This window comes from Myxine glutinosa, chromosome 6, assembly GCF_964187855.1.
Source record: "Myxine glutinosa chromosome 6, kmMyxGlut1.1, whole genome shotgun sequence".
Lineage (NCBI taxonomy): Eukaryota > Metazoa > Chordata > Myxini > Myxiniformes > Myxinidae > Myxine > Myxine glutinosa.
The window spans coordinates 67,803,031-67,828,151 of NC_136266.1; the positions used below are offsets into that span (position 1 = coordinate 67,803,031).

General features: G+C 43.3%; 2 protein-coding genes across 3 annotated transcripts in view; one reads left to right on the plus strand and one right to left on the minus strand.

The window, feature by feature from the left end:
• LOC137429920 (RNA-binding motif, single-stranded-interacting protein 1) overlaps positions 1 to 19,603 on the plus strand; it is a 508,487-nt gene extending 488,884 nt beyond the window's left edge. For both annotated transcript variants that reach the window (XM_078779968.1, XM_068120302.2), the window contains exons 12-14: positions 8,301 to 8,381; positions 8,546 to 8,625; positions 17,238 to 19,603. In XM_078779968.1, coding sequence (XP_078636094.1) covers positions 8,301 to 8,381; positions 8,546 to 8,625; positions 17,238 to 17,241 — 165 coding nt within the window. In that variant the 3' untranslated portion in view covers positions 17,242 to 19,603. The remainder of the gene's footprint in view (positions 1 to 8,300; positions 8,382 to 8,545; positions 8,626 to 17,237) is intronic.
• Positions 19,604 to 22,319: 2,716 nt separating this feature from the next.
• Positions 22,320 to 25,121, minus strand: part of LOC137429204 (zinc finger CW-type PWWP domain protein 2 homolog) — a 71,312-nt gene continuing 68,510 nt past the window's right edge. The window contains exon 6 of the mRNA XM_068119201.2: positions 22,320 to 22,810. Coding sequence (XP_067975302.1) covers positions 22,556 to 22,810 — 255 coding nt within the window. The 3' untranslated portion in view covers positions 22,320 to 22,555. The remainder of the gene's footprint in view (positions 22,811 to 25,121) is intronic.

Sequence of the window (25,121 nt, forward strand, 5' to 3'; positions counted from 1 at the left end):
CATATTGCTTCGCTGTTCACTCATTCAAATCGGATACTTCCGAAATTCCGACACGAAACGACACCATAAACACGCATATTGGTTCAAAATAATGGGATTCATGGATGGACAAAATATTTTCTTTGAAAATGCTCTCTTTTGGTAACCTGGCAGGTTATCCTGATATCCTGAAAGAAAAAGGGACCAACCAGGAAGTGTCAAAATGGCTATTACCATGTGCGTGCAGGTTCATAGTGAAATTGAAACTATTGTTGGTCCTATTTGAGAAGTCAATTTGAAACCTTGAGTTACTCTTTTTCAAACTTCAGGACATCTTGCTGAGGCTCCTCAAAAATATCCGTGTAATTGAAGAGGGAGTACATGGCAGGAAACATGAAAAGAAAGACAGCCTGGGGGTCAAAATAGGCCGCAGCCACATGTCATTGGGTGTAAGCCACTAAATTATTTCTCCGTGTTGATCAAATCAAGTCCGAAATTTTCAAAAAGTGATGCAATTTATTTTAGCATAGATTCTGCATTACATGTTACTTATGCAGTGCAATAGCAGAACCAGTCAGGTTAGAATTTATTATCTAAAGACCACCATTTATTATGTGTGTGTGTGTTTGGGCGCAGCGACTAAATTGAGAAAGGGAGGACGAAAAGACTCCAAATGATTCATTTACAGGAGTGTGTTTGGGTAATATGGGAGGAGTGGGGAGAGAAGGGAGAATTTGGGAGGTGGTACTGTTACGAGGGTCATCCTAAAAGGGTTACTCCATTAAACAGAGTACCATTGAGAAAAAAAATCTGATTATTCTACATTATCTCCATCTTCTTCAAAGCACTTCGTCCGATGATCAAGCAACTTTTTGATTCCAGCACAGACACCTTCCTTGTGAAGAGTCCTTACTGTAGTGCACGTGTCCATGTTAACGTCTTCATTGGGTGCAATTTGTACTGCTTTCCCCTCTGGCCTGGCTCCCCTACCTCACATCTTGCTCAGCTTGATGCCGTAGAAACCAAGGCCTTTAGGATTATTGGAATCTCTGGCGATAAAACCGAGTCTCTGGGCCTATCACTTCGGCATCGCAGACAGAGCGGTGATCTCTCTGTCTTCAACCACCTCCTTGTTGGTCTTGCTCACTCTGCTCTTTCTGTCCTTTGTCCCCCGAAGTTTCTGCAGGGCTCACACGGTCCACCATCAACCCTTTTCTGGTGAAACTACTTAAATCCAGGATCACTGCTCACTTCCACTCATTTGTTCTTATTTTCTCCCACTTGTGGAACCAACGTCCACATCATCTTCAATGTCATTCTTCCATTCAGGTCTTCAAGATAGCTGTTCACCACTATCTCAGACCACCCCCAATCCAATACCATGATTTTTTCTACCCTCGTTGCACCCTCTCCCCACCCCAATCCATCCTCCTTCCAAATCCTCCTGAGAGTTTCCTTTTGTATCCTTCTTGTCCACACCCTGCATCTTATCCTGCCCCCCATTTCTCCCCACACCCATTGCTTGTCCACCTCCCTGTCTTTGCCTTAGGCTCTGCGGTTGTTGTTTCTCCACTCTCTCTGCTATTCATTTTGCATCTTGTTACGTCCTGATCCGTTCAGCGTACTCGCACTAGCTCTTCCATGAGCCTCAACTATGCATTCAATAAAATGGGTGCAAACGTCCTCAATGAGTGCGAAAAAAAGTCTTCCAAGTAAGCTTGTTTTTAATCTTCGGGAACAAGTGCAAACCGCAAAAATTTAAATCCAGTGAATAGGGTGAGGCAGGTAAAGCGTGAAATTGCCAGATTTATTTCACCACTTCTTTCCAAAAATTTTCTGCCATGGACATGTCCTCATAGTATTAGAATGTCCTCTACCCCACTGACATAACAATATATATATATATATATATATATATATATATATATATGTAGTGTTGTGGTTTTGAGTTTTGTATAATAAAGGTTAAATTTCCACCTCATAGTTAGTCACACAAACAACACGTAGCCTCGCGATAGTTCAGTTATTTCATAGTATGTATGAGAATAGTCCTTTTCCTGTGTTAGTTTTGCGTTGAGTAGGGTAATGAGAGTAGGTCCTTCTCATACTTCCATTGCCTTATCCCGCCTCCATTGCCTTATGCCTCTTACGCCTCTTTGTGCTGCCTTTGGCTTTTTGGCGCGAATTAACACGAGGCCGGCCTAGCAGGTCGGGTCAGGACCGAATGAGGGCGGCGAAGAAGCTGACGGTAAGCCCAAGCCGCCAATCAGGGCTCAGAGGGTGTGGCTGCAGCACTGCGACACAGGGCGTGGTTGGAACGTTTGAGAAGGCTCAGGGCGTGGCAAATATAACCCGTCACGCAAAGCCCCCACCAGCAATTGAGAAAGAGGACTGACGAGAAGAGAAGAGGAGTTGAAGGAGCTCGGTCAGCAGTGGAGTTTGAGAGATACAAGATCGGAGAAAGACGCGCATGAACAAAGATACGCGCTCGTATTAAAGTGACGCTCGGTTGAGCTTGAAGCCGAGCCGCTATATTGCATTGGGTTATGCAAGTAATAGTGCGCTGGTTACTAAACGCGCTGTGGAACCGCCAGCCGCGCCGAGAGATGCGTACATTCCTTCCTCATCATCTGCTGCCTTTTGTTCGGGAGACGCGCTACGAGGATCCTTCCACCGCCTGCTTGCCATCTTTGCGGGACGTACTGAGACCGTGGAGAGCACGCCGGGCCGCCGTTCCTGGACGACCAAGGCAGCGCGAGAACAGCATCCTGCCTGCAATTTCCCTGTGTGAGTGCGAACGGGCCCGTGTCTGGGTATTATAATAAGACTGCTTAAGTTCTGCTCTGTGTCTGCTTTCTATGGCTTGTACATAAGTGTAAATAATAATTAAATTGTGTTGTTCCTTTTATTCGACCATCTCGTGTTTTCCCTCATTGACTAAGCGTGGTACGAATAGAACCGCTCTAATCGGGGTCCAATATTAACGGTGACTGCACGGACCACGTTGTACGCAATCCGCTCGGTGTACTCAAATTACACGTGGCTCGTGCGAGGCTTGGTTCCCCGCTTCCGTGGCGGCGCAGTTATTTAGGTACGAGCGAGACTTGGTCCCGAAACCCTACCTTGCGTTTGCCCGGAAGAGGCGTTTCAAGTCTCTCAGTTACGCCAGGCCCAGAAAGAACGAGGGGCTTAATCCCCCCTTGGTAAGGGTAAGAAGGGCGACGGAAAACCATAACATTTGGTGTCAGGAGTGGCATTTGTAACCCTGGGAAAAAATTTTGGACACCAATTCTACATATTGGCCGTAACAATTGGTGTCGGGGAGTGGGATTGGACCTGGAGTGCGCTTCACACAATCAAAATTACGAGTGGACTAAATTTAGTCGTAAAAGCCAAATTGTATCCGTACCATGGCTAGTCAAGGCGGTCGAATGCCGGTGGGGGTAGATGATGAGGAGGAATTAATGACCCAGGACCCACAGGAAGAGTTGGTAGAAGAGGAGGAAATTGATGAGGGGCCGGCAGCAGGGGTAGAAAATGGTGGCGCCTCGCACGTGGCGGGGGCAGCCGGGCCCGCTGTGCAGACCGGGCTCGACATTGGGTCATACCTGGCCCAAATGATGAGGGACATGAAATAAATGAGGGACTAAGCAAGGTGTAACAAGGGCGAAATGAATGCGAAAATGGACGCCCAAAGTGACAAATCCACCAAGGAAATAAAAGAAATGGGGGACAAATCCACCAAGGAAATGGAAGAAATTAGAGCAAATTGAAAGAAACCATTGGTGCCCAAAAGGACGAAATTCGGGGAATAAATGATAACATGAATAACATAAATGAAAGAATGGACACCCGAGGGGAGACATTAAAAAAGATGGAGGAATCCAGGTTTGATATGGAAAAATTGGGGGAGGACATTGGGCGCAGGTTTAGCGAAGAGGTCGCATTGGTACGCGAAGAGGTCGCATTGGTACGCGACGAGGTGACGCGATGTGAGGAACGCGGGGATAGCGAGCTTGAGCGAGGGACAGCTAAGTTGACCGGGAGTATAGAAATCGCGACGCGGGGTGTAGAAAAGCCGACGGTCGCCGAATTGGACAGGGAAAATTCATGCGCGCCGACGGTCGAGGTAGAAAAAGAAATAATTAGAGTCGAAGTAATGGAAATTGAAGAAATGATTGAAACCGAAGAGACAGTATAATCGGGAAATGAATCGCGGGAGAAGGCAATGGGATGCACACAAAGTCTGTATTTGCATCGTGATGTCGTGCTTGCTAACGAAATCAAAAGTTTGCAGGTGTTGGCAAAAAAAGAGGTCCCCAGGGTGAGTAGGAATTATGGTGCGAATATGTTTGGTGCGAAAAGGGTTTTGGCACGCTTGGGGAAGAAGCGAAACCCGGGCGGTCGTGGAAGGTCCATTGTGCGATGTACGAGGGCGACTGGTGCGCGTGTGAGAGAAAAGTGTGCGCCAGAGTGTGCGGTAACGGGGGAGTGTGTTAGAGTGTGAGGGAGAATGCACACCGGACTGTGTGCGGGAGAAGAGTGTGTTACAGAGTGTGCACGAGAAGAGTGCATGGATAAAAAGTGTGTGATGATTGGGTGTGTACCAGGAGAGTGCACGCCCGTGGGTGTTACAGACTGTGTGCGGGAAGAGTGTGTAACAGGAGAGTGTGTTACAGAGCGTGTGCAGGAGTGCACACCAGAGCGTGTTGTAGAGTGTGTGCAGGAGTGCACACCCGGGGGTGTTACAGAGTGTGCGGTAGAAGAGTGCGTAGAAGAAGAGTGCGTACTGAAGTGTGAGAGGCATGAGTGCGCATAGGTGCGCAGGTGCGAGTATGGTGTGTGAGGGAGAATGCACACCAGAGGACGTGGAAAGAGAGTGTGCGGTAACAGAATGTATGGAAGGCGCAGGGACGCCTGGGTGTGCGAGTGCGGAGTGGGTCGCGAGTGGTGAGAACGCGGCTCAAGCATGAACACCGACCGGGGTAGCGTTTAGCACGACGAATAGTCGACGTGAGCCCTCGGTGAATTGTGTGCAGCGGGGACCGGCGGGGATCGATGCTACGCCCGTGTCACAAGGACCGACATGCACGATTCGTGCCGGACCCCACCCTGTATGGTTGGTGCCGCGCCGTGGCGGCAAAAGCAATCGGTGAGGTTCAAGGGGAGGTCGGAGATTTCGGAGCCGCGCACCTTGGCAAGTGCGGTGCTCCGACCGTGGGCGGTTGGGCCATCGTGCATGGAACCGCAAGGCCCCGCGCAGAGATTGGCCGCTGCACCTCGGCCCGTCCATGCCTCCTCCCCTGGATCGAAAATGCCGGACGGACACCCCATACAGTAGACTAACCACCGCATGGATCGCTCGGCCTTTCGAAGCCGAGCTGTGATGACAATGTATTTCCACATGAAGAGGCTCAAGTATAGTGGACGAATGAGGATAGTGTACCCTACGTGGGGGAATGGTAGTTTGACCATTCCTCACACGGTCAGGGCCCATGAGCATTAGATTAGGGGGATGGCAGTGACAGGCACATGGAGGGGCCCGCGATGGTTACCTCCATGGGGCACCGAAGCTAGCCGAGGGAGGGCTAGGATAATTGTTAGGGATTTAGAAGACTGTAGAGGACATGAGGTTTAAGTAGTGACATTTGTACTGTAGTGGGGACGTAGCGAGATTAGAAGGTTGATAATGACGAAGGGAGTGCTTAGTTTAACGGGATGACGGGGAAGCACGAGTGTTGGGGGAAAAGCAGTTGGATAGATGATGCTGTGTGTGTGAGGAATTGTGATGAGACAAGTGGAATTGTGTTGAGGTGTATGGGAAGAAGTGTGTGAGCACAAAAGGTGTGCGAGGGAAAAGGTGTGAAATAATTGGTGTGGAATGCTTGGTGTGGGAATAAAAGGTGTGGAATGCAAGGTGCGAAGGAGTGAATGGGGGTAGATGGATCCCATTCACGAATGCCCAGGGTGGGTAGTGTAAAGTCAGGTAGAGGGCTTAGGCAAAATTTGTAAGGATATTGACACCTGTGGTGCAGGTAGTGGCCAAGTAGTGCTTTGGAGGGTGTATGAGTATATGGAATGGCTGGGCCTGTGGTTTAATTGGTGCGTATGGTTATTGGGGCACCCTGCCACTGGTAGTTTGTCGGCCAGGTGAGGCCGCACGTAGGCTCTAGGAGCCAGTTAGGGTAGTTGTGAGTGGGGCCCGAGGATCCAAGTGAAGGTGCTGTTGAAATCATAGAATCATTTTGTTTAACAAAATTTAATATAAATTTTTGACTCAGCAAAGTAGCCACCTTTTGCAGATATAACTGCCGAACACACTCGTAGCATTCTTACTACAATGGAAATCAAATATTGTTTGGGAAGTTCTTCCCAACACTGGTGCAGAAGTTCCCACAAATGTGTTGCACTTGTAGGTTGCTTTGCTTTCACCCTTCTGTCCAGTTCATCCCAAACCAGCTCGATGGGGGTTAAGTCTGGAGATGTGCTGGCCATTCCATGATTTGAAGCCGACCGTCTTGTTCTTTTCCTTGAAGGTAGTTTTGACATAGCCTGGAGGTGTGTTTAGGGTCATTATCTTGCTGTAGGATGAATCCCTGACCAACTAGACATATACCAGAGGGTATTGCATGGCGCTGCAAAATGCTGTGGTAGCCCTTTTGGTTCAGGGTGCCAGTCACGCTGTGCAAGTCGCCGACTCTGGATCCAGCAAAAGAGCCCCAGACCATCACGCTTCCTCCTCCATGTTTGACAGTAGGTGTCACACACTGAGGAACCATCCTTTCGCCTACTCGACGGCGTACAAAAACCCTGCGTGATGAACCAAATATTTCAAATTTTGATTCATCGGTCCATAAGATGTTCTTCCAGTCTTCAGTAGTCCACTGGTGGTGCTTCATGGCCCAAGCAAGCCTCTTTTTCTTATTTTGCCATCTTAGCAATGGCTTTCTTACTGCCACTCGACCTGTCAAACCTGCAGCTCGAAGTCTTCTCTTCACAGTTGAAACTGAGACTTGCTTACTTCGACCAGTGTTAAGCTGTGCTTGAAGCTGTTGTCCTGTGAGCCGCCTATCACGCAAGCTGTTGACTCTCAGAAAGTCTTCTGATTCTGTTGTGGCTTTGGGTCTGCCAGACCTCTTCCTGTCAGAGTTTCCTCCAGTTTCCAATATACTACTTCCTGCAGTGCAATATTGTCCAAATAATGCTTCAGAGGGTGTAATAACAGTCTGTTCCAATGCTGCTTTTATACAGACAGGGGGTTTGTAATCAAGTAATCAGCAGAGGTTGGGACACCTGTAAGAATTGTTTGCATCAACTTTCAAGCCTTAATTTACTGACATTGCTGCAGAACAGCTGTAAGTTGTTAACCCATTACTTGTTCCCTGAAGAAGGCGTTTTTTTTTTACAATATAACTGTGCAATTTACATTATTTTCCCGTTTTTGCTAACCTAAACTTTTTTTTAACCTCGAGCAGTTTACTGCTTACCTTTGTACCATTTCAGGTTATTCACTGGACATTAAACCGTAAATTTCAATAAAAACTGGAAATATTGAGGTGTTCTAAAACTTTTGACTGGTAGTGTATATGTGTGTACATACATGCTGCACAGATGGGAGATTTATAGATCTTTCCCATCCTGGTTAAGTTTACGACATGTGCATATCTTGGTACACATGAGGTGCATTTCATGAATGAGCCACTTCGTCCATTTTGAGAATTATGATCCACAATCTGCTCTGGCATCCTGTTGGAATCTCATCAAATTGTACCATCACTGTAGGTACCTTTCGTAAATTCCTTTTCTGTAGATGCAATCGTGTAACCGAGTTAATTATAAAATTGATGTGGATGTTAAGTCAGATGGAGTAATGGTGTGAATGGGGTTATAGTACATAATATATATACAAGATAGATTGTTCAATGGATATGGATATGACACATGCACGATGGGATAAATGGCCTCCTCCTCTGCACAGTACTGTATATCCTCACATGGTCTACCTGAATATGTGCTCTACAATGTGACATCTCCTGCCAGCACTGTGGCACTAAGTCGTATCTTATTTCACTTTAACATCGAACAGAGTGAATGGTGTGCCACACAGGAAGAACATGCTGGGCATTATAAATCCTGTCGTAGTAACTAGTATTACAGAGAACTTGCAATTACACTCACACCGCTCTGGTACTGCAGGATACCACAATGTAACAGGTTCAAACTATGAAAGTAATCATTTGGAAGTTAAACTTCCAATGACTAGCATCAGCATCATGACCTGTGTCTCTCACGTCCGTCCCTCCCACCTCTACCGACCTCAGTACATGCCTGCAGCCGGTCCCATGCAAGGCACTTACATCCCCCAGTATACCACGGTGCCTGCAACACCTGTTACCATGGACGTAAGCACTTCGCACGTTCATTCACATTTCACATTTATTTAATTCCTAGTCTTGTATTCACTTTTGGATGTGATTATTGCTTGGCCGATAGTATCGTCATGCTTTTAAATGCGAGTCGTTTATTTGTGTTTATATTTTTGCTTTAAAGCGATTTTCCATTTCAGGAGCATGGTGGACAGCAGCGACAGGCTGTTTCGGTAGAGACGCCACCCGACCACAATGCCTATTCGTACACACAGGGCAAGTGAGTGTAAAGGGTTCTTTTTACGGGAACAGCGTTTGTCTGTCCAAATGTCCCTCACAAACGTCCACAAATCAGAGCTGAGGATCTGGTGACATGACAGTGTTTAGTAACCATTAGTTGCATATTTTTACTAAAAGGAAATATAACAACTACAGACACATTCAAAGTACACCGCCCCATGCCAAATAAATAAATAACATCCTCCAGCACATAGAGACTGCATTGGGAGGGAGAAAAAAAAAAAAAACACCTTTAGAGGCCATTTTTCCCGGCAAGCGGGGGTTGGCCTTTTTCGGGAACTGTGGTTGTTGTTGTTTTTCGGTCCCCTTTTTGAAGCAATGTTTTTTACGGCCGGATGCCCTTCCTGACGCCAACCCTTTTTGCCGCCTTTAACGACAAGCAGGGAATTACCAGTGAACTGGTACTCAATTTGCCGACCTCGGAAGGATGACAGGCTGAGTCAACCCCCCTGGCGTTAATTCAGCGATTGACCGGGATTCGAACCCAGGATCCTAGGATCCTAAGCCGGCACCCTAACCGCTAGCCCAACACCAGGGATTGGGAGGGAGAGGTGTACAATAATTGATTGATTAATTGCATTATTAAAATCAATAAAGTGTGATCATAAAATATTTTCTTAATCAATTGGCTAATCGCATACCTAAACCACCGGTGCTTCATCCGAAGCTGTAACCTTTTGAAAATTAATTAAATAGGTCATTAATCGAAAAAATTTAATAAATAATTGATTAATCAATAAATCAAAAATATCCTTTATAGCTACATCATTTGGTCACTGTCTTGTCCAAATATTAGCTTCCTAGCTCAAAAGGTGCCCGAGATATTGCCCAGATGAGAGAAAATAAATAAATGACTAATAATGAAAATAAATAAACAATAAAATAATAATAATTAAATAATTAATCACTTGGCTTATAGAATACCTAAACCACCACTTTTCATCTGAATCTGTAACTTTAAAAAAAAGTTATTAATTAAGCCATTAATCGAATAATTAAATAATTAATCGATTAATTAATAAATCAAAAATAGCCTTTACAGCCAAATCACTTGGTCATTGTCATGTCCAAATATTAGCTTCCTAGCTCAAATTGTGCCTGAGATAATGCCCAGAAGAGAAAGGAAATAAATTAATGATTAATAATGAACATAAATAAATTATAATCACAAAATAATTAAATAATTAATCAATTGGCTAATAGTATACCTAAACCACCACCGTTTCATCCGAATCTGTAACAAAAAAAAAAAAAATCAATTACGTCATTAATCGAATAATTAAATAATTAAATAATTAATCGTTTATTTGATTGATCAATAAATCAAAAATAGCCTTTGCAGCTAAATCACTTGGTCATTGTCATGTCAAAATATCAGCTTCCGAGCTCAAAAGGTGCCTGAGATAATGCCCAGAAGAGAAAGGAAATAAATAAGTACTTAATTAACCGATAATAATTAATTAACTAAACAATTAATTGATTAACCAAAAAACAGAAAATACTGTTTTTGCCAAAGCATTTGCTCGCTATTGTGCCGAAATTTCAGAGCTCAAAGGATGGCTGAGGTATCGCCCGGACAAACAAACAAGCAAAACAAACAAACAAACAAACAAGAAACCGGAGAGAAAACTGAGTACTCCCTTTCAGCATGCGTCATTGCCGGGCCCCCTTGGGTGCAGCGCCTGGAGATGGCATAGGAAAGGAGTGGGGTACAATAATCTTATGTGGAACGTTTTGGGGTCTCAGCAGGTGTCGTAAGGTAGGTAGGAGGTTTCAGAAATTCCTCAATACAATTATGATTTTGAAATGTGATTGACACAGACCTTGCTGCTGAATCCGGAAGTGAACAGATGATGAGAGTTCGCTCGTTTGATAATATCTCAATACAATCGTGATTTACATTATATTTTGATATGTTAACACTATAGTATTAATTTGTGATTGGAATGATGAATGATGCTGTTTGGAATGAAAATAAAGGGATATTGAGTTTAAAGCAGAATGAGGAAATGACGTTAGGGTTTCCATCCGTGACATTCGCGGATTCCCCATTTGAAGTTTCGCCATTGACTGGATATAGCAACATTCAGACTGCGTACATTTGTTTGGGCATATCCTTCACGAACCTGCTATCAATGCGTGACGTTCAACTGAAGGTGGCACAGGAATGTGGTGTTTATTGAAAATAATTTTATACTTACCTTATTTGCTAACTGGTAACTGGTATCTCCACCCAGATCATACTATCCTCTTCAACTAAAGTATCAAACAAGCTTGGCTACACCGTTGTTAGACTATCGGTCTTGTTTCAGTACAGCACTTTGTGTTTCAACAGCAACATAGCAAGAAGAAGAGGTATGGGTAAAATGGTCACCTTTTTCGGTGACTTTCGTTAATTTCCGACCACTAAAACAGTAAATCGCAGAAATGTTCTATCTCGATTTGGCAAACCCATTTAGGCGTCTTAGTTTCAAGAAGACAGCATTATAATGTTCGACCACCTGTGGAGTGACTGTCCTTCTGGGCTTTGTTTCACCCAAGCTAAAGTAAGGTGACGATTGCTGTGGTCTATGTTCCAATCATAAACACAATGACTCAGAAAACTAAGACTTGTTTCAACATCTGCAAAGCATATGTTCTTGACACCATGAGAACAGTCACCATCATCATAACTCCTGATGATTTTGGTGTTCACATGGAAAAAATGAGCAGGACAGAACTCGTCTCCAACTCTCTACGACCAATTATGGCAATGAGCGAATATTTGATCTCAAACTTCCATATGCTCGACAGGTTTTCAAGACAGATATCCAACACCATCCACAATCCAAAACCATGATCTTTTATACCCTCACTAACCCCCACCCAAGCCCACCTCCTTCCAAATATCCATTATTTCCTTCCTGAGAGTTTCCTTCTGTATCCATCTTGTCCTTTGCTACCCCCAAACCCCCCATTCCACCCAACACCCATTGTACGTCCAAGTCTCCCTCTATCTTGGCCTTCAATTCTGCTGTTGGTGTCTTCCCCTCCCCCTCTCTCTACTTTTCATTTTGTCCTGTTACATCCTGATCCGTTCAGTGTACCAGCTCTTCCACGAGCCTCGACTATGAATACAAAAAAATCAAGCAAAACAACATCTCAAAAACTTGTTATCCAATATGGTGGAGGTTTTTTTCTTCCTCATGAATGTGTGAAGTACAGACGTCTATCCATCAACAGCCCCTTCTTGCAGATACAAACAAGGCCTGGTTCTAATTTAAAGGTACAGTCATGGCCAAAAATATTGGCACCCTTGCACTTTTTTAAAAAACTCACAATTTTCTCTAAAAATAAGTTGAAATTGACAAAAGTATTTGGTCTCCACAATTTTTTATTTCACTGTTAATATTACAGAACTTTTGTTTTTGATTCAGAACTTAATATATCCTTTTAAATCAGAAAATAAAAAGAAATGGCATTGACAAGATTATTGACACCCGAGACTTAATATTTGGTATTCAGCCTTTGGACAAAATAACTGCAGACAAGCGCTCCCTTTAGCCATGAATGAGATTCCTACACCTCTCTACTGGCAGTTTGGCCCACTCTTCTTGTGCAAACTGCTCCAGTTCTCCCAGATTTTAAGGGTGCCTTCTCCCAACTGCTGTTTTCAGATCTCCCCCCAGGTGTTCAATGGGATTTAGATCTGGACTCATTGCTGGCCACTTCAGAACAGTCCAGCGTTTTGTCTTGAATCATTCCTGGGAGCTTTTTGAAGTGTATTTGGGGTCATTGTCCTGCTGCAAGATCCATGCCCTTCGACGGAGACCCAGCTTTTTGATACTGGGTTGAACATTGTGCTCCAAAATGCCTTGGTAATCTCCTGATTTCATGATGCGGTGCACACATTCAAGGCACAGTGCCAGAGGCAGCACAGCAACCCCAAAACGTCACTGAACCTACTCTACGTTTGACTATAGGGAAGGTGTTATTTTCTTTGAAGGCTTCATTTTGTTTTCTGTGGACATAGAGATTATGTGCTTTACCTGAAAGCTCTAATTTGGTCTCATCTGTCCACAGGACATTCTCCCAGAAGGATTTTGGCTTGTTCAAGTGTGTTTTGGAAAACCCCAGTCGGGCTTTCTTACGTTTGTCTCTCAGCAGTGGGGTCCTCCTGGGTCTCCAGCCATAGAACCCCCTTTCATCGAGTTGGCGACGGATGGTGCAAGTTAAAACTGTCGTACCTTGTATCTGAAGGTCAGCTTGAATCTGTTTGGCAGTTGATTGAGGTGCTTTCTCCACCATTCGAACAATCCTTCACTGCAATCTTCGACCAAGTTTTCTCTTACGGCCACACCCAGGGAGGTTGGCTACAGTGCTATGGGCCTTAAACTTCCTGATAACATTGCGTATGGTGGACACAGGAACACCAAGGTCTCTGGAGATGGACTCGTAGCCTTGAGATTGTCAATGCTTGGCTATAATCTTGTGTCTGACCTCCTCAGACAATTCTCTGGTTTTCTTTCTTTTCTCCATGCTCATTGTGGTACACACAGTGACACAAAACAGCAGAATGACTCCTTTTCTCCATTCAAACTGGTTGAATGAGTGATTTTTATGTTGCAGGCACCTGCAACTCACCATCGGTGACTTCAATTTCAAAGTAAGGGAGAATCACCTGCTTGAAATCTAATTATTTCTAACAACTTCTAAAAGGTGCCAATAATATTGTCGGGGCCATTTTAGGATTTCTGTGTGGAATAAACTAAGATTTAGTAATTATTTCTGCTTTTTTTTGTTTTGTTCCACTGCAAACCAAAGAGATACAAATGTAGATACCAAAATATTTTTTAATTTCAACAATTTTCTGGAAGAAATGGTACATTATTTGAAAAAAGTGCAAGGGTGCCAATATTTTTGGCCACGACTGTGTATGTATTTAGGACCAGATCTAATGAGGGAGAGTGCTGGGGGTAAGGTTTGATGCAAAAAAGGTGATTCAAAAGGATCGTTTCATGTTTAAGTCAAGGGAAGAAGACATCCCTGATCCAACGAAACGACAGAAAATCTTACAACGGTGGAATCAGTGAGGAAAAGGAGAACAATTTGGGCTGCCCTGCCATCTGTGGATGCAATGTCCTTAACCCTTTGGGATGGAGACCATCTGTGCCGGTAATGGCGTCAATCCGAGCATACCATCGCCATTGGCTGGGGACTGTTTCAAGTAGTTAGGAAACTCCCTGCCGGATGCTTGATAGAGCACGTCTGGTGGATTTTCTCCAGTCGTGTTACACCATGTATCATACAGAATGAAAACGTTCGGTCATTTCTGCAATCCTCAAGATCAGTACAAAGTGATCGTTATCTCTGACGATACGTTTTCAAACCATTTAAAGATCGTTATTCAAAACTCCAAGTATGATTGATCTGCTGGAAGAGCGAGTACATGTTTTTTTTAAATTACTGCAACAACTATAATACAAAAAAAAAAAAAATTGCTGGCTGCAGTGCTAGTGCCTTGGAGTTGGGGGTGTTGAGCAAATAACAAATATACAATATGGATGATCGAGGGGTTACTTTGTTAAATCGGGGGTGAGGAAAGAGAGGAGTTGGGGGGAACCATCATTGAGGAATTATAAGGATCTCTAAATTGCACCCAAACTATAACTGAGATTCAAAAGCAATTCCGAAGAGACAGTCTGAAATTATTTTTTGAAGTCTGCAAGTGAATTAATTATTTTTTCCCCGTTTAGATTAGTGTCATGATATAATGGGAAAATCGCACACCTATACCTCCTCTATATAGTTCAAGGTGCAGCCATATATGGGTGAGAACTTAGAGCCCGGGAATGGTTAAAAAACTGTTTGATTACCGTTGTTATGATGAAAGAATTTGAGAAAGAGTGACTAGTCCTGAAGGGGATGGGGACGGGGTGGGTGTGGGGGTCACGGACATAAAAGAAGAGTCCAGGCACTCGCAGGAAGAAAGGGTGGGTCATCAACAAAGGTGTGGCTCTGCACACTTGAACCGGGAAGGGAAGAGGTATAGGTTAACCCTAATCAGGCGGGTTATGTTTGACCTTCTCAAAGCCGGGCAAGGGGTGCTCCGAATTTTGCGGCAACTGTAGATCTGATTTTTAAAAAATAAAACTCGTAGCAAAACCTGTGCAAGAGCTGAACAGAATAAGTCATGAAAGCTGACTCCGCACGTGAAAAAGCTGAATGCCTCAACTCTGTGTTTGCCTCTAAATCTTGTGTCCCAAACCCATCCCTCTCTGTACCCACCATACCCAGTCGTACCCTGCTGCTCCTGGACTCCGTGTCCTTTCCTCCTGACAAGGTGGAAAAGTTTCTGTCAACCCTCGAGTCTGATTCTGCAACTGGACCCGACGGCATCAGCCCACGGGTCCTAAAATCCTGCTCTGCTGCTCTATCTCACCCTCTCTCTGTTCTCTTCACCCTCTCTTTTGCTCAAGGTCAACTGCCATCTGCTTGGAAATCAGCCAACATCACCGCTTTGCACAAAAAAGGTGCAAAAACAGATCCTAGCAACTACAGACCAATCAGCCTTCTCCCAATTATCAGCAAAGTCATGGAATCCATCATTGCTTCGGATATGAAATCTTTCCTCTTCTCCAATGGCTTGATCTCTGATCATCAATTTGGTTTCAGACCAGGTCACTCTACTCTGGACATGCTGCTTCTGCTGTCTCAACAATGGATGGAAGTCGTCAATGCCAAACAGGAAATCAGAGCTGTCTTCTTTGACATATCACGTGCCTTCGATATGGTCTGGCACCCCGCTCTGCTCACCAAACTCTCCTCCTTTGGTATCCATGGAAATCTCCACGCATGGCTGGCGGACTTCCTCTCTAGTCGTCGTCAACGTGTGGCCCTGAATGGGTTTCTCTCATCTCCTCTTCCTGTTCAGGCTGGAGTTCCCCAAGGCAGTGTTCTGGGCCCCGTGCTTTTTCTGGTCTTCATCAATGATCTCTCTGACTCTCTTGAAAATCCTCTCTATCTCTTTGCTGATGACTCCACTCTCTGCCGCTCCATTCCTCTTCCCTCAGATCGGCAGTCTGCAGCCTCCTCACTCTCTGAAGACTTGGACAAAATCACAGACTGGTCAAACAAGTGGAACATGTCTTTCAATCCTGACAAATCTCACACTCTTACTATGTCTCTCCGAAAAGATCGACTGGACAACCCTCCCATCTACTTTCTCAACAATCCTCTCCAAGAAGTTCTGTCGCTCAAGCTTTTGGGTCTCACTATCTGCCATGATCTTTCTTGGGAAAACCACATTTCCAAGCTGGCCTCCAAAGCCAGTCGCCGACTGGGCATCCTCCGTCGTGCGAAGTCCTTCCTCGGCACACCTGAGCTCCTCACCACATACAAGGCTTTCATCCGCAGCTCAATGGAATACTGTTCTCCCCTATGGGCCGGTGCTCCTGCCTCACACCTAGCTCGGCTTCACGCTGTTGAAACCAAAGCTTTCAGAATTATTGGAATCTCCCGCGATGAAGCTATCTCTGAGGGCCTTTCACTCACTCACCGCAGGCAGGTAGGTGGTCTTTCTGTCTTCTACCGACTCCTCTCCGGCCTTGCACCCCCAGCTCTCTCTGTGCTCTGTCCCCCAAATATTCCTACAGGTCGCACAAGATCTGCCAGCAACCCTCTGATGGTTAAACTGCCGAAATCTCGGCTCTCTGCTCACCTTCACTCTTTCATTCCTCTTTTCTCCCGCCTCTGGAACAAACTCCCTCACTCCCTTCAATCCCACTCCTCCCTCCAGGTCTTTAAAACAGCTGTTCACCACCATCTCTTATCTTCCCCCATCCAAAACCTTGATCTTTTCTACCCCCGCTAATTCACCCCAGATCCACCTTGTTTGAAATTCCAACTTCTTTCCTGGAAGTCCTGGCAGTGTCCATATGTTTTATACCTCTCCCACCACCCCCTTCCCATGCCCCCCCCCCAAAGCCCTCGCCCTCTCTCAGATCTCTCGATGTCTCCATGTCTCTCGGTCCCTGCTCTCAAATGTTGTGTTTGTGTCCTTCCCCCTCTCTCCCCATCTTGTCTACCGCTCCCGATGTTATATGTTTTATGTGTCGGTTTGTCTTTCTGTGTGATTAATGTTCGCTCTTTCACGAGCCTCGATCTTGTATACAAAAAAAAAAAAAAAAAAAAAAAAAAAAATTAAAGCTCAGCACGAGAAAAACAAAATTTCTGCAAAAATATGGCGGAAAAAAGTGGAGTGGGCGGTTGGAGGTTTAAAAATGCAATTTTTTTTGCAAAAAGTAATGCAAAAAAAAAAAGTGATGGGGATTTTAAAAAGGCAACAAACTGAGTAGCACAGCAGGACCACAGTTGCTTTCAACAAGCAAGAGTGAACGAGCACAAAACGGGAAAGAAGTGGGGGAGGGGGTTGGAGGGACAGTAACCTGCAAGTAATAGGGTTGTTTGGTATTGTTAATGAGTGTAGAAAGATTGTGGGTAGGGATGGGAGAGATGACATGACGTAAGGGTTCTTATTAAGGGTCGTCTTCCTGTTTTTATAAACTAGTATCATTTTAAATGTATGTTAACACCTGTCTCTCTTTTTTACAGGTGATCAACATCACAAGGAGAGCTTTTGTGTCTTGGCAAGTTTCCACTTAGAAGATGACAGCATATGTTTTGCACAAGTTGAGAGCGAGGACCTTTTTTTTGATGGAACAGTTACCTAAGACTGCTATTTTTGGTATGCGTTTTTTTGGAGAACATGATCCATCCGATTCTATAATCTCCAGATTCCTTTATTTTGCTATGGAAGAATTATTTTTAAAGGAAACAGTTGTAACCTAACTTAAGTTTTGGCAGAGCATGCAAAATATGGTGCGTCTTGAAAAAAAGGAGTGAATGTTGTAAGTGTTTTGTCCGAGGTTAACAAGCTGTTACACTTTGAAGTCGTTTCCGTTTCCAAAACTTTAGTACTTCCTGTAGGTTCTCTAGGTTGAAACTAGATGTGAAAAACATGTCAGTGTGCTTTTATTTCTCACAGATATTTAGTGTATTTGCTGATTCTATTTTTATTTTGAAGTGGCAAAACAAAATCGCTTCCTTTTCTGTCTTCCCCCCACCCTCTCACCCTACCCCCCACTAGCCTTAACTTGTTCACAATTAAATAATTATCGCTTTTGTGGGTGGGAGGGCACGGGACAATGGGCCAGACAAAGGGAATGTTGTAGTATATATATAAAATTTCTTCTTTCACAGATGTTGCAGAAACTAGTCGCAGGTTGCTACAGGCAGTTGCTGCTGCTGCTGCTGTGCTTTTTTTAACATTGGAGATCTTCATTTTTTGAAGATTTTTTTATTTTCACTGATTTTTAGCTGAATGCTCTTAGCATATGTATAGAATAGGCATTTGAGAGTACTTTATGAACTTTAAATGCTTTGCTTTGACTGAAGTTTTGAGATTTGATAACGCTTCGGTAAACTGCGGATTAGTTTTCACAGGTTTGACAGGTAGATATAATGAACGTTGGGGCTGGGGAAGATTTTGGAGAAATATGACACACGGTAGATTTTTATTTGCGGCGGCGGGTGGGGAAGGTAGGAGGGGATAAAAAAAAAAAAAAAAGAAGCTTTTGATAAAGAGTAAAAGTCTAATTGACGGTAGTTGTGGTGAAATCGCAAAGTTTGAAAAATCCCCAATCGCCCGATGTTCGACCGAAGGCGGTTTGAAACGGCAGCTGGATTTTGGCGTTTATCGGGAAAAAATAAATGAAATTAAGGTTTTGTCAAAATGTTCTCTTTCCATCAAAATGGACGCAGCGAAAAGAGGTTTGTTTTGATAACCAAAGATGACCGATGATGCTCCCTATGGTAGAAACCCTTTTTGAGTGTTTAGTGTTTGTTTTGAATATGATCGAATCAGTACTTTTTTATTTTGTTATTTCTCCTCTCTATCACGTTGTGATGTATTTGCTTTGTAAACCTCACCTCATGACCCAAAGGATTTGAAGCTATGAAATACTCTTCTTCTTCTTTTTTACGATCCCTTATTTTACATCTTTTGCTCAGAGCAATTGCATTGCATTCGGAACATGCCGTTTTACGTTTTGACGATATCTAATGCGTCTGGTTTGGTATTATTATTATTTAGCAGGACTCATAATTTATCTACCTCAGGATGTTTTTAGGTATGCTAGCTTGCCTGCCTGACCACGACAATCAGTTGGATTCGTTTATTTTGTTTTTTTCCCCTGATTTCATAGCTTCAAATCTTCATTTGCATAAGGATTTCGACGTGAAGGGTGTGCTTAGCATTTTGGAACATTGTACAATATCACTCCACGGTGCAAATTCGTCGCAACGGCAAAACGCATTCATGGCTGGACCACTCAGGTTGACAAAGTTTGGCTTTATTACAAGTACACCAAATTTTTGCTTTTTAATCTGTGGATTTAAATTTTATTAGGTTTATGAAGACACAAAAAAATAAAAAGGTTATTGTGCAATGGCAAATAGATTTCAAAGACAGTTTAATGTCTGCAGCCATAGCTATATGTACATAACATGTTCTTGGTCCATCACATGTTACAGCCATTAAATTTAAAGAAATATTTATGGAGAGAAATTTTGTACAGAAGCTTAGAAGAGATGTCTATATGATCAACAGAGAACATTTTCTTTATTTGTTTTTTTTTTTGGGTGTGTGTGTGTGTGTATGTGTGTGTTTGTGTGTGTGTGTGTCTGTGTGTGTGTGTGTGTGTGTGTGTGTGTATGTCACCAGCTTACCAGGGGAAATGATTTGTCTTTAATCCCTTCACTTTTTAAGTTTTCTTGATTTCCTTTTTTTTTTTTCTTTTTTTTTTTACCCTGTTACCTAGATTAACTTAGTGCACGCCTGTCTAATTCTGTAGATTATTTGAATTGTCAGTCTTTGACGATTTCTTTTTTTTTTGGAATAAAAGATTGAGATAAACCTGCATCTATACTTTATTATGCGACGAACGTCGAGACCTTATTGCTTTACACATTTAGCTCTTTTTTGCGCTTTGGTGACAAGAGGATGAAACTTTAATGCTGACGGTGGGGTGGTGTTTATCAAGGCAGACATTAGGTAGATAAACAGGGTAAAAATATTGTGGTGGTTGAGTATGGGGTCAACCTGAAATTACAGTGCACTTCCACTTTAAAGTACATTCGAGCAGAGCAGGACCACAACGGACAAGTGGAGGCAATTGCACAGGTAAGCGACAAGTTATTTAATTATCTTTTTCGACAACTTGTTTTACTCTAAGAATAAACATACAGTTGGATTGGACTGTGGCAAAACTTGCATCATTTCTGAGATGTAATTAATTAGATTTAGTGGGTTTGATGGCTATTTTCTCTCACAGTTGAGATACAACTCAAGTGATCTGTTAAGCTCAACAGGATCCATATAGCCTATTGTGATTCCTGGTTTGGGTTCAATGCCCACCACAAAAGGACCTGATAATAAACTTCAGATCTATTGCTTTATGGGGCAGTGTTACATCATGGGTTATGCCATCCTTTTGAAGATGTTCAGCTGGCCATCCACCAGCTAAAGCTTTCCGGTGAACCGCATTGCACCTTTTATTTTATGATAAATAAATAAAAGGAGGCTATTATGTTTTGGCACCATGATCAAATTCCAAAGTCGTACTCTGATAGCACTGGCGAAACAATGGTGAACCACCCAGAGACAATTCCTTACCGTGAGAGTTTGGCAGCGCCGAAGCTCCGGTCAAGGTGTGCGGTATTTCACTGGATGATTGATGCCAAGCACATGAAACCTTCACACACCGAGGCCTAACAGGTAACATTAAGTGTTACACGAGTGGTTTTAGAGAAACGTGTAAAAGTGACCTCATCCACTCAAAATGAAATGCACTAAAATGAAAGGTACACAGTCTACTGGATTTAAAAAGACCCAGTCAGTGGCGGCAGAATGAAAAAGGTTCCGACTCAAAATGCTTCCCGGTGTCATTTTACTACGTTGTTATCAGTGCACCCAAAGAGTAGAACTTGAGGTGCCTCATGATCGTTTTATTATAGAAGTGCCGTGTATGTATGACAAAAAAAATAAATGCTTTTGTACCTAAGACACCCACAAATTTGAGACAACCATCAGCCATTAAATTCATTCCCTGTTGAATCTCCTGAAAGTGCTTGTATCTCCTACAGTGAACTTGAAAACAGCATATAGATTTGCTTTCAATATATCCTGACCTTGGTGTTGCAGCAGCCAGTGCAATAAGATGTGGGTGGTGGAGGGGGCGCGGGGTATGTTTAAACGTGTGGCCTAACGCGGACCTCCAAAGCCATTGCAAAATTCTCTCAAACAGGTTATTTTAAACATATTACAGTAAGACATATGTGGGGTGTTCAAAATTTTCTTGGAATGAGATAAAGAACGTGAGTAGTCTGAGGGAAGTGAAGGATGGGGTGTAGAGGGAGGAGATGGGGAGGCTACCTCATTAAGATGGCAAAGGTTAATTTTTATTTAATAAATGTATACAATTAGTAAAAAAAAACACATTTCCTTACTAATGATATTTAGTTGTATATTGAACTGACAAAGTCAAAAACCCTCTATAAACGAAATGAGAATCAGGGTTTGTCGCTCACAAGTGGGGAAGTGCCTCTAATAATTAAATAATGGTTGGTGTGTCGGTAAGTGGATGAACTTGATGGAAATTAATACGTTATATTTTTAAGAATAACTTTTAAACAACGTAAATGCTGTAATTATTAAAACAATTTTCTTGATTAAAAATAAATGCTGAACAGGTTAAACACAGTTTTCCATTCCATATGTCAATTAGTATAAATAATTAAAAGTAATTTGTGTACAGGTGCCATCTTAACGTGAACACGCCACCCTGCCTCAGCCTCCATATCCTTACCTCCACTCCCTCACTCCTCTCCTTCCCTCACATTCTCCATTAATTTCCATGAAAGAAAAGAACAGCCCCACATCTTCCCCTCGCAGTCTTTTGGCATATTGCATGAGAACAAGTTTCGTATTTTTGAGCCATCTTGGTCTCATTGGTCTCACTCTGGTCGGAGTAGGCCCCAAAAGGGATTTTCTTTCGCTTCAGTCACCAAGTCATGTGACAGGGCGGCCTCGTGCGTACGAGTCAGAAAGTGAGTGAACCTTGTACAAAAGCAAATTAAGGAAGAATGAACCGTCCTTAAAAGTTTTCACTAACTGAAGGCAAGTGTTTCGCAAATATTCCTGGAGCCTTTAAGCTGCTTAAAGGATCGAATCCGCACCAAATCGTCGAGGAAGACTTTTCCACATCGGTGCCCAAGGTCATTGGACACCGAGAATAAGGTGAAAAAGGATTCGCAATGGGAAATGGCTCTTTTTATTTTGAACACCAATAAAACGCAAGAACAAGCAAGCAAAATAAAGGATTTGCAAAAGAAGCGATAGTAAAACAAAATGGGAGCAAATCCACATGAAAAGGTGGTATTTGGGCAATGCTTTGTTTACATCCTGCTATGCATACTGTGTGATGTCACTTTTAAAAACAAACCATGGCCATTCCTGCCTCGGCATTCTCCAAATTGAATCGGAAATAAACTGACAAGCTTAGCCGGTACTTGCACGAGCACATGGGAGCTCCCCCCACCCCAACCTTTCCTCCTCCCCCCCTCCCCCCCCGAGACGGCTGTAGATCAGCATTATTTGTGCACACCTTCGTGATCACAGAACAATCGTTTGATGCGTTCTCTTCTTGAATGAGCCATACTTGAATTGTGTCTTTGATGAAAACAGGTGTTTGGATAACATCCACGGTCTAGTGACACCAACATCTCAAGCAACAGAGCGAGGTGATTGCAAAAAATGTTGTTGTTTTTTTTTTATCACAAAACAGCTTTACAAGAATGTTCCTGGAAATAACTCAAAACTGGTTTTCATCGATAAACGCGTCCATCTCATGCAGTTCATCAGGAATGAAAGAGTAATCCGCATCAACTAAGTCTCCACGACACTTTTCCCCTCTCCCCCTCAAATGAATGTTACTTAAACGAGCTTTTGCATCCACACAATTAATTCCAGTGTCCTTACAATAATGGGCGAGATGTTGTTGGGGGTTAGCTTCTTCCGAAGAGGCATAATTCTTGTCCACAAAAGGCAATAACTGTTGATTTGTTCCCTGCAAGAACAAAAGCATTAACAACGGTCATGACAAATCACTTTTCTTTCACCGGGATTAAAACAAAAGATGCATGAGCAAATCGAGATGAACAACAACAATAACAACAGATGAAAATGGTTTGCACAGAACGTCTTCCTTCTGGACTAGTACTGCACAAATCTTAATATGTACGGTAATCAACGATAAGGTCAAGTGATGATGTGACCTCTGTGATTTTTTTTTAAAGGCTAATGTAAGTCCATTCCTCACGGCATTAGATGAAAGCGGCATTAGGCCTCACCACTTAACCACCCTCCAGCCCACTACAAAGAACCTCAGCGCAGCAAGAGATCATTAACCCAATTGAAGCCCATGCTATGATTACCAACCTATGGTTGTTTGTCCATGCTCTATCGTTTTTAAATACTGGGTATCAAGCAAGGAACCAACATTTACTATTATTTAAGTCTTTGGTATGATTAGGCCAAGGTTCAAACCACCAACCGCCTACACTCAGAGTGGACACTCAAACCATTACACCCCTGTCTTTTTTTTTTTTAAACGAATTAGCACTGACAACAATATCAGTGTCACATATACCATTGAAATTGTGCAAAAGTGGCTGAGGAATAAATGGACTGCAGTGTCATCCAGCAGACGAGGAGCATGCCTTCCACGGCTTCAGCAACACTGTGTACCCACCCTCTTCCCCATGGATGTAGTTTTGTGGTTGCCTTTTGCTAATACTAGCTCATCCGCATCACATCAAGGGTTCCACTACCCCCTCTCAGCTACCTGAGTTGCCACAAACCTGTCCAGTCTGGATGGGTGTTTTATAAATGACACCATCTCCTTACTGGATAGCTGTTGACTCATGAAGCGAGCTCATGCAATCTTTGTCAGGTGTTGTTTTTGGTCCTGGCAGGGTATCACAGTCACCCTGCCCACTAGCAAAGCCAGTGAGGGGTGTCGGTTTAGTCGTCCCCAGCCCAGCCATGTGGCAGGTAGCGCTGGGTTGCATCTTACCAGTGGCAGTCCCAAAAGACTGACCTGTCTGGTCAACCTTTTCTTGGCAGGGTACTTAACACCTGGCATATGATGCATACAAAATCGCAAATGAAGAACACTTGGTGGTCAAAACGTTTGACCTGAGCCTCGCCTTGCTAGGCAGCTATACTAGTTGGTGGTGCCTTCATTTTTTTAATATGATGTACCGCCAAGCCTTGTCTGAATCCAAAACATTGGACAAATGTAATGTTGCAAGTTGAGGGGCTTGTTGATTTGTTAAACACCTGTGTTTAACTCCTCCATGATAGCACATTTTCTGGTCCCTTTATTAGGACACATCCACCTTATTGGATTTTCAATTGCTCAGGCCATGGGTAGCACACACAAGGCAGAAACCACCTTTAAATATTACCATTTAAAAAAAATCTAAATCAACAACTTTTAACATTATAGTCCATCTACAAATTATGTTGGGTGAGGAGGGAGAGGTAATATAGCTTGTGTGTGCCTTTCTTTTTACATGTATCAAAGCTCATGGAAGAGTAAAATAAATTGACAGAGAAAATGGGGAAAAACAGTGAGACAACAACAAACAGTACAACACAAAGAGAGCAATTACAGAATGGTGACAACAGGGTCTCAACAGGTGTAGTAAAGCTATAGTGGAAATGTGATCATTAGATGATGTGTTCAAATTTGAACTCCAGAACTTGAGACAGAGGACTCAGGTAGACAGTTCCCCAGGCGAGAAAAGAAAGGTAAGAAGGCATGAAGGCGAGCATTGGGTTTAGACTTGGAGAGAGTAACAGAGAAAGTTTCTTGCCGAATACCCATGAACTGTCAGGGCAAAGGCTGTAGGTAGAGAGGTGAAACGGACCAGATTAGAGCCAATAAAGACTACAAAGCCACCTGCCGATGGTGAGCAAGAAGCAGATGCTGAGATTCCGCTTCCTGACATGAGATTACAATTACATGGAGGGCCATTTATTCCATGAACTCAAGTCGGGGTCAGATGAGAAGCGGCAGCACCACCCCACAGTGCGGAGCCATATTCCATAACACTCCAGATTAAGTCTTTGTACACCTTTATCAGCTGAGGATGGCAGAGAAAAACTTGGCCCTGCAGAAAATTCTGAGGCAGAGGTCAGCTTGGAGATGTGATCTGCCCGAAACAGGTTACCGCTGATATTAAGGCCCAGCAGCTCCATATATTGAGGCTGACCACAAAATAAATTGGAGAATCTGCCTGCCGCTACATGAGGAAGAGGGAAAATGAGAATAAGGGTTTTCCTTGCACTAAAACATGTTTCCGGTTGATGAT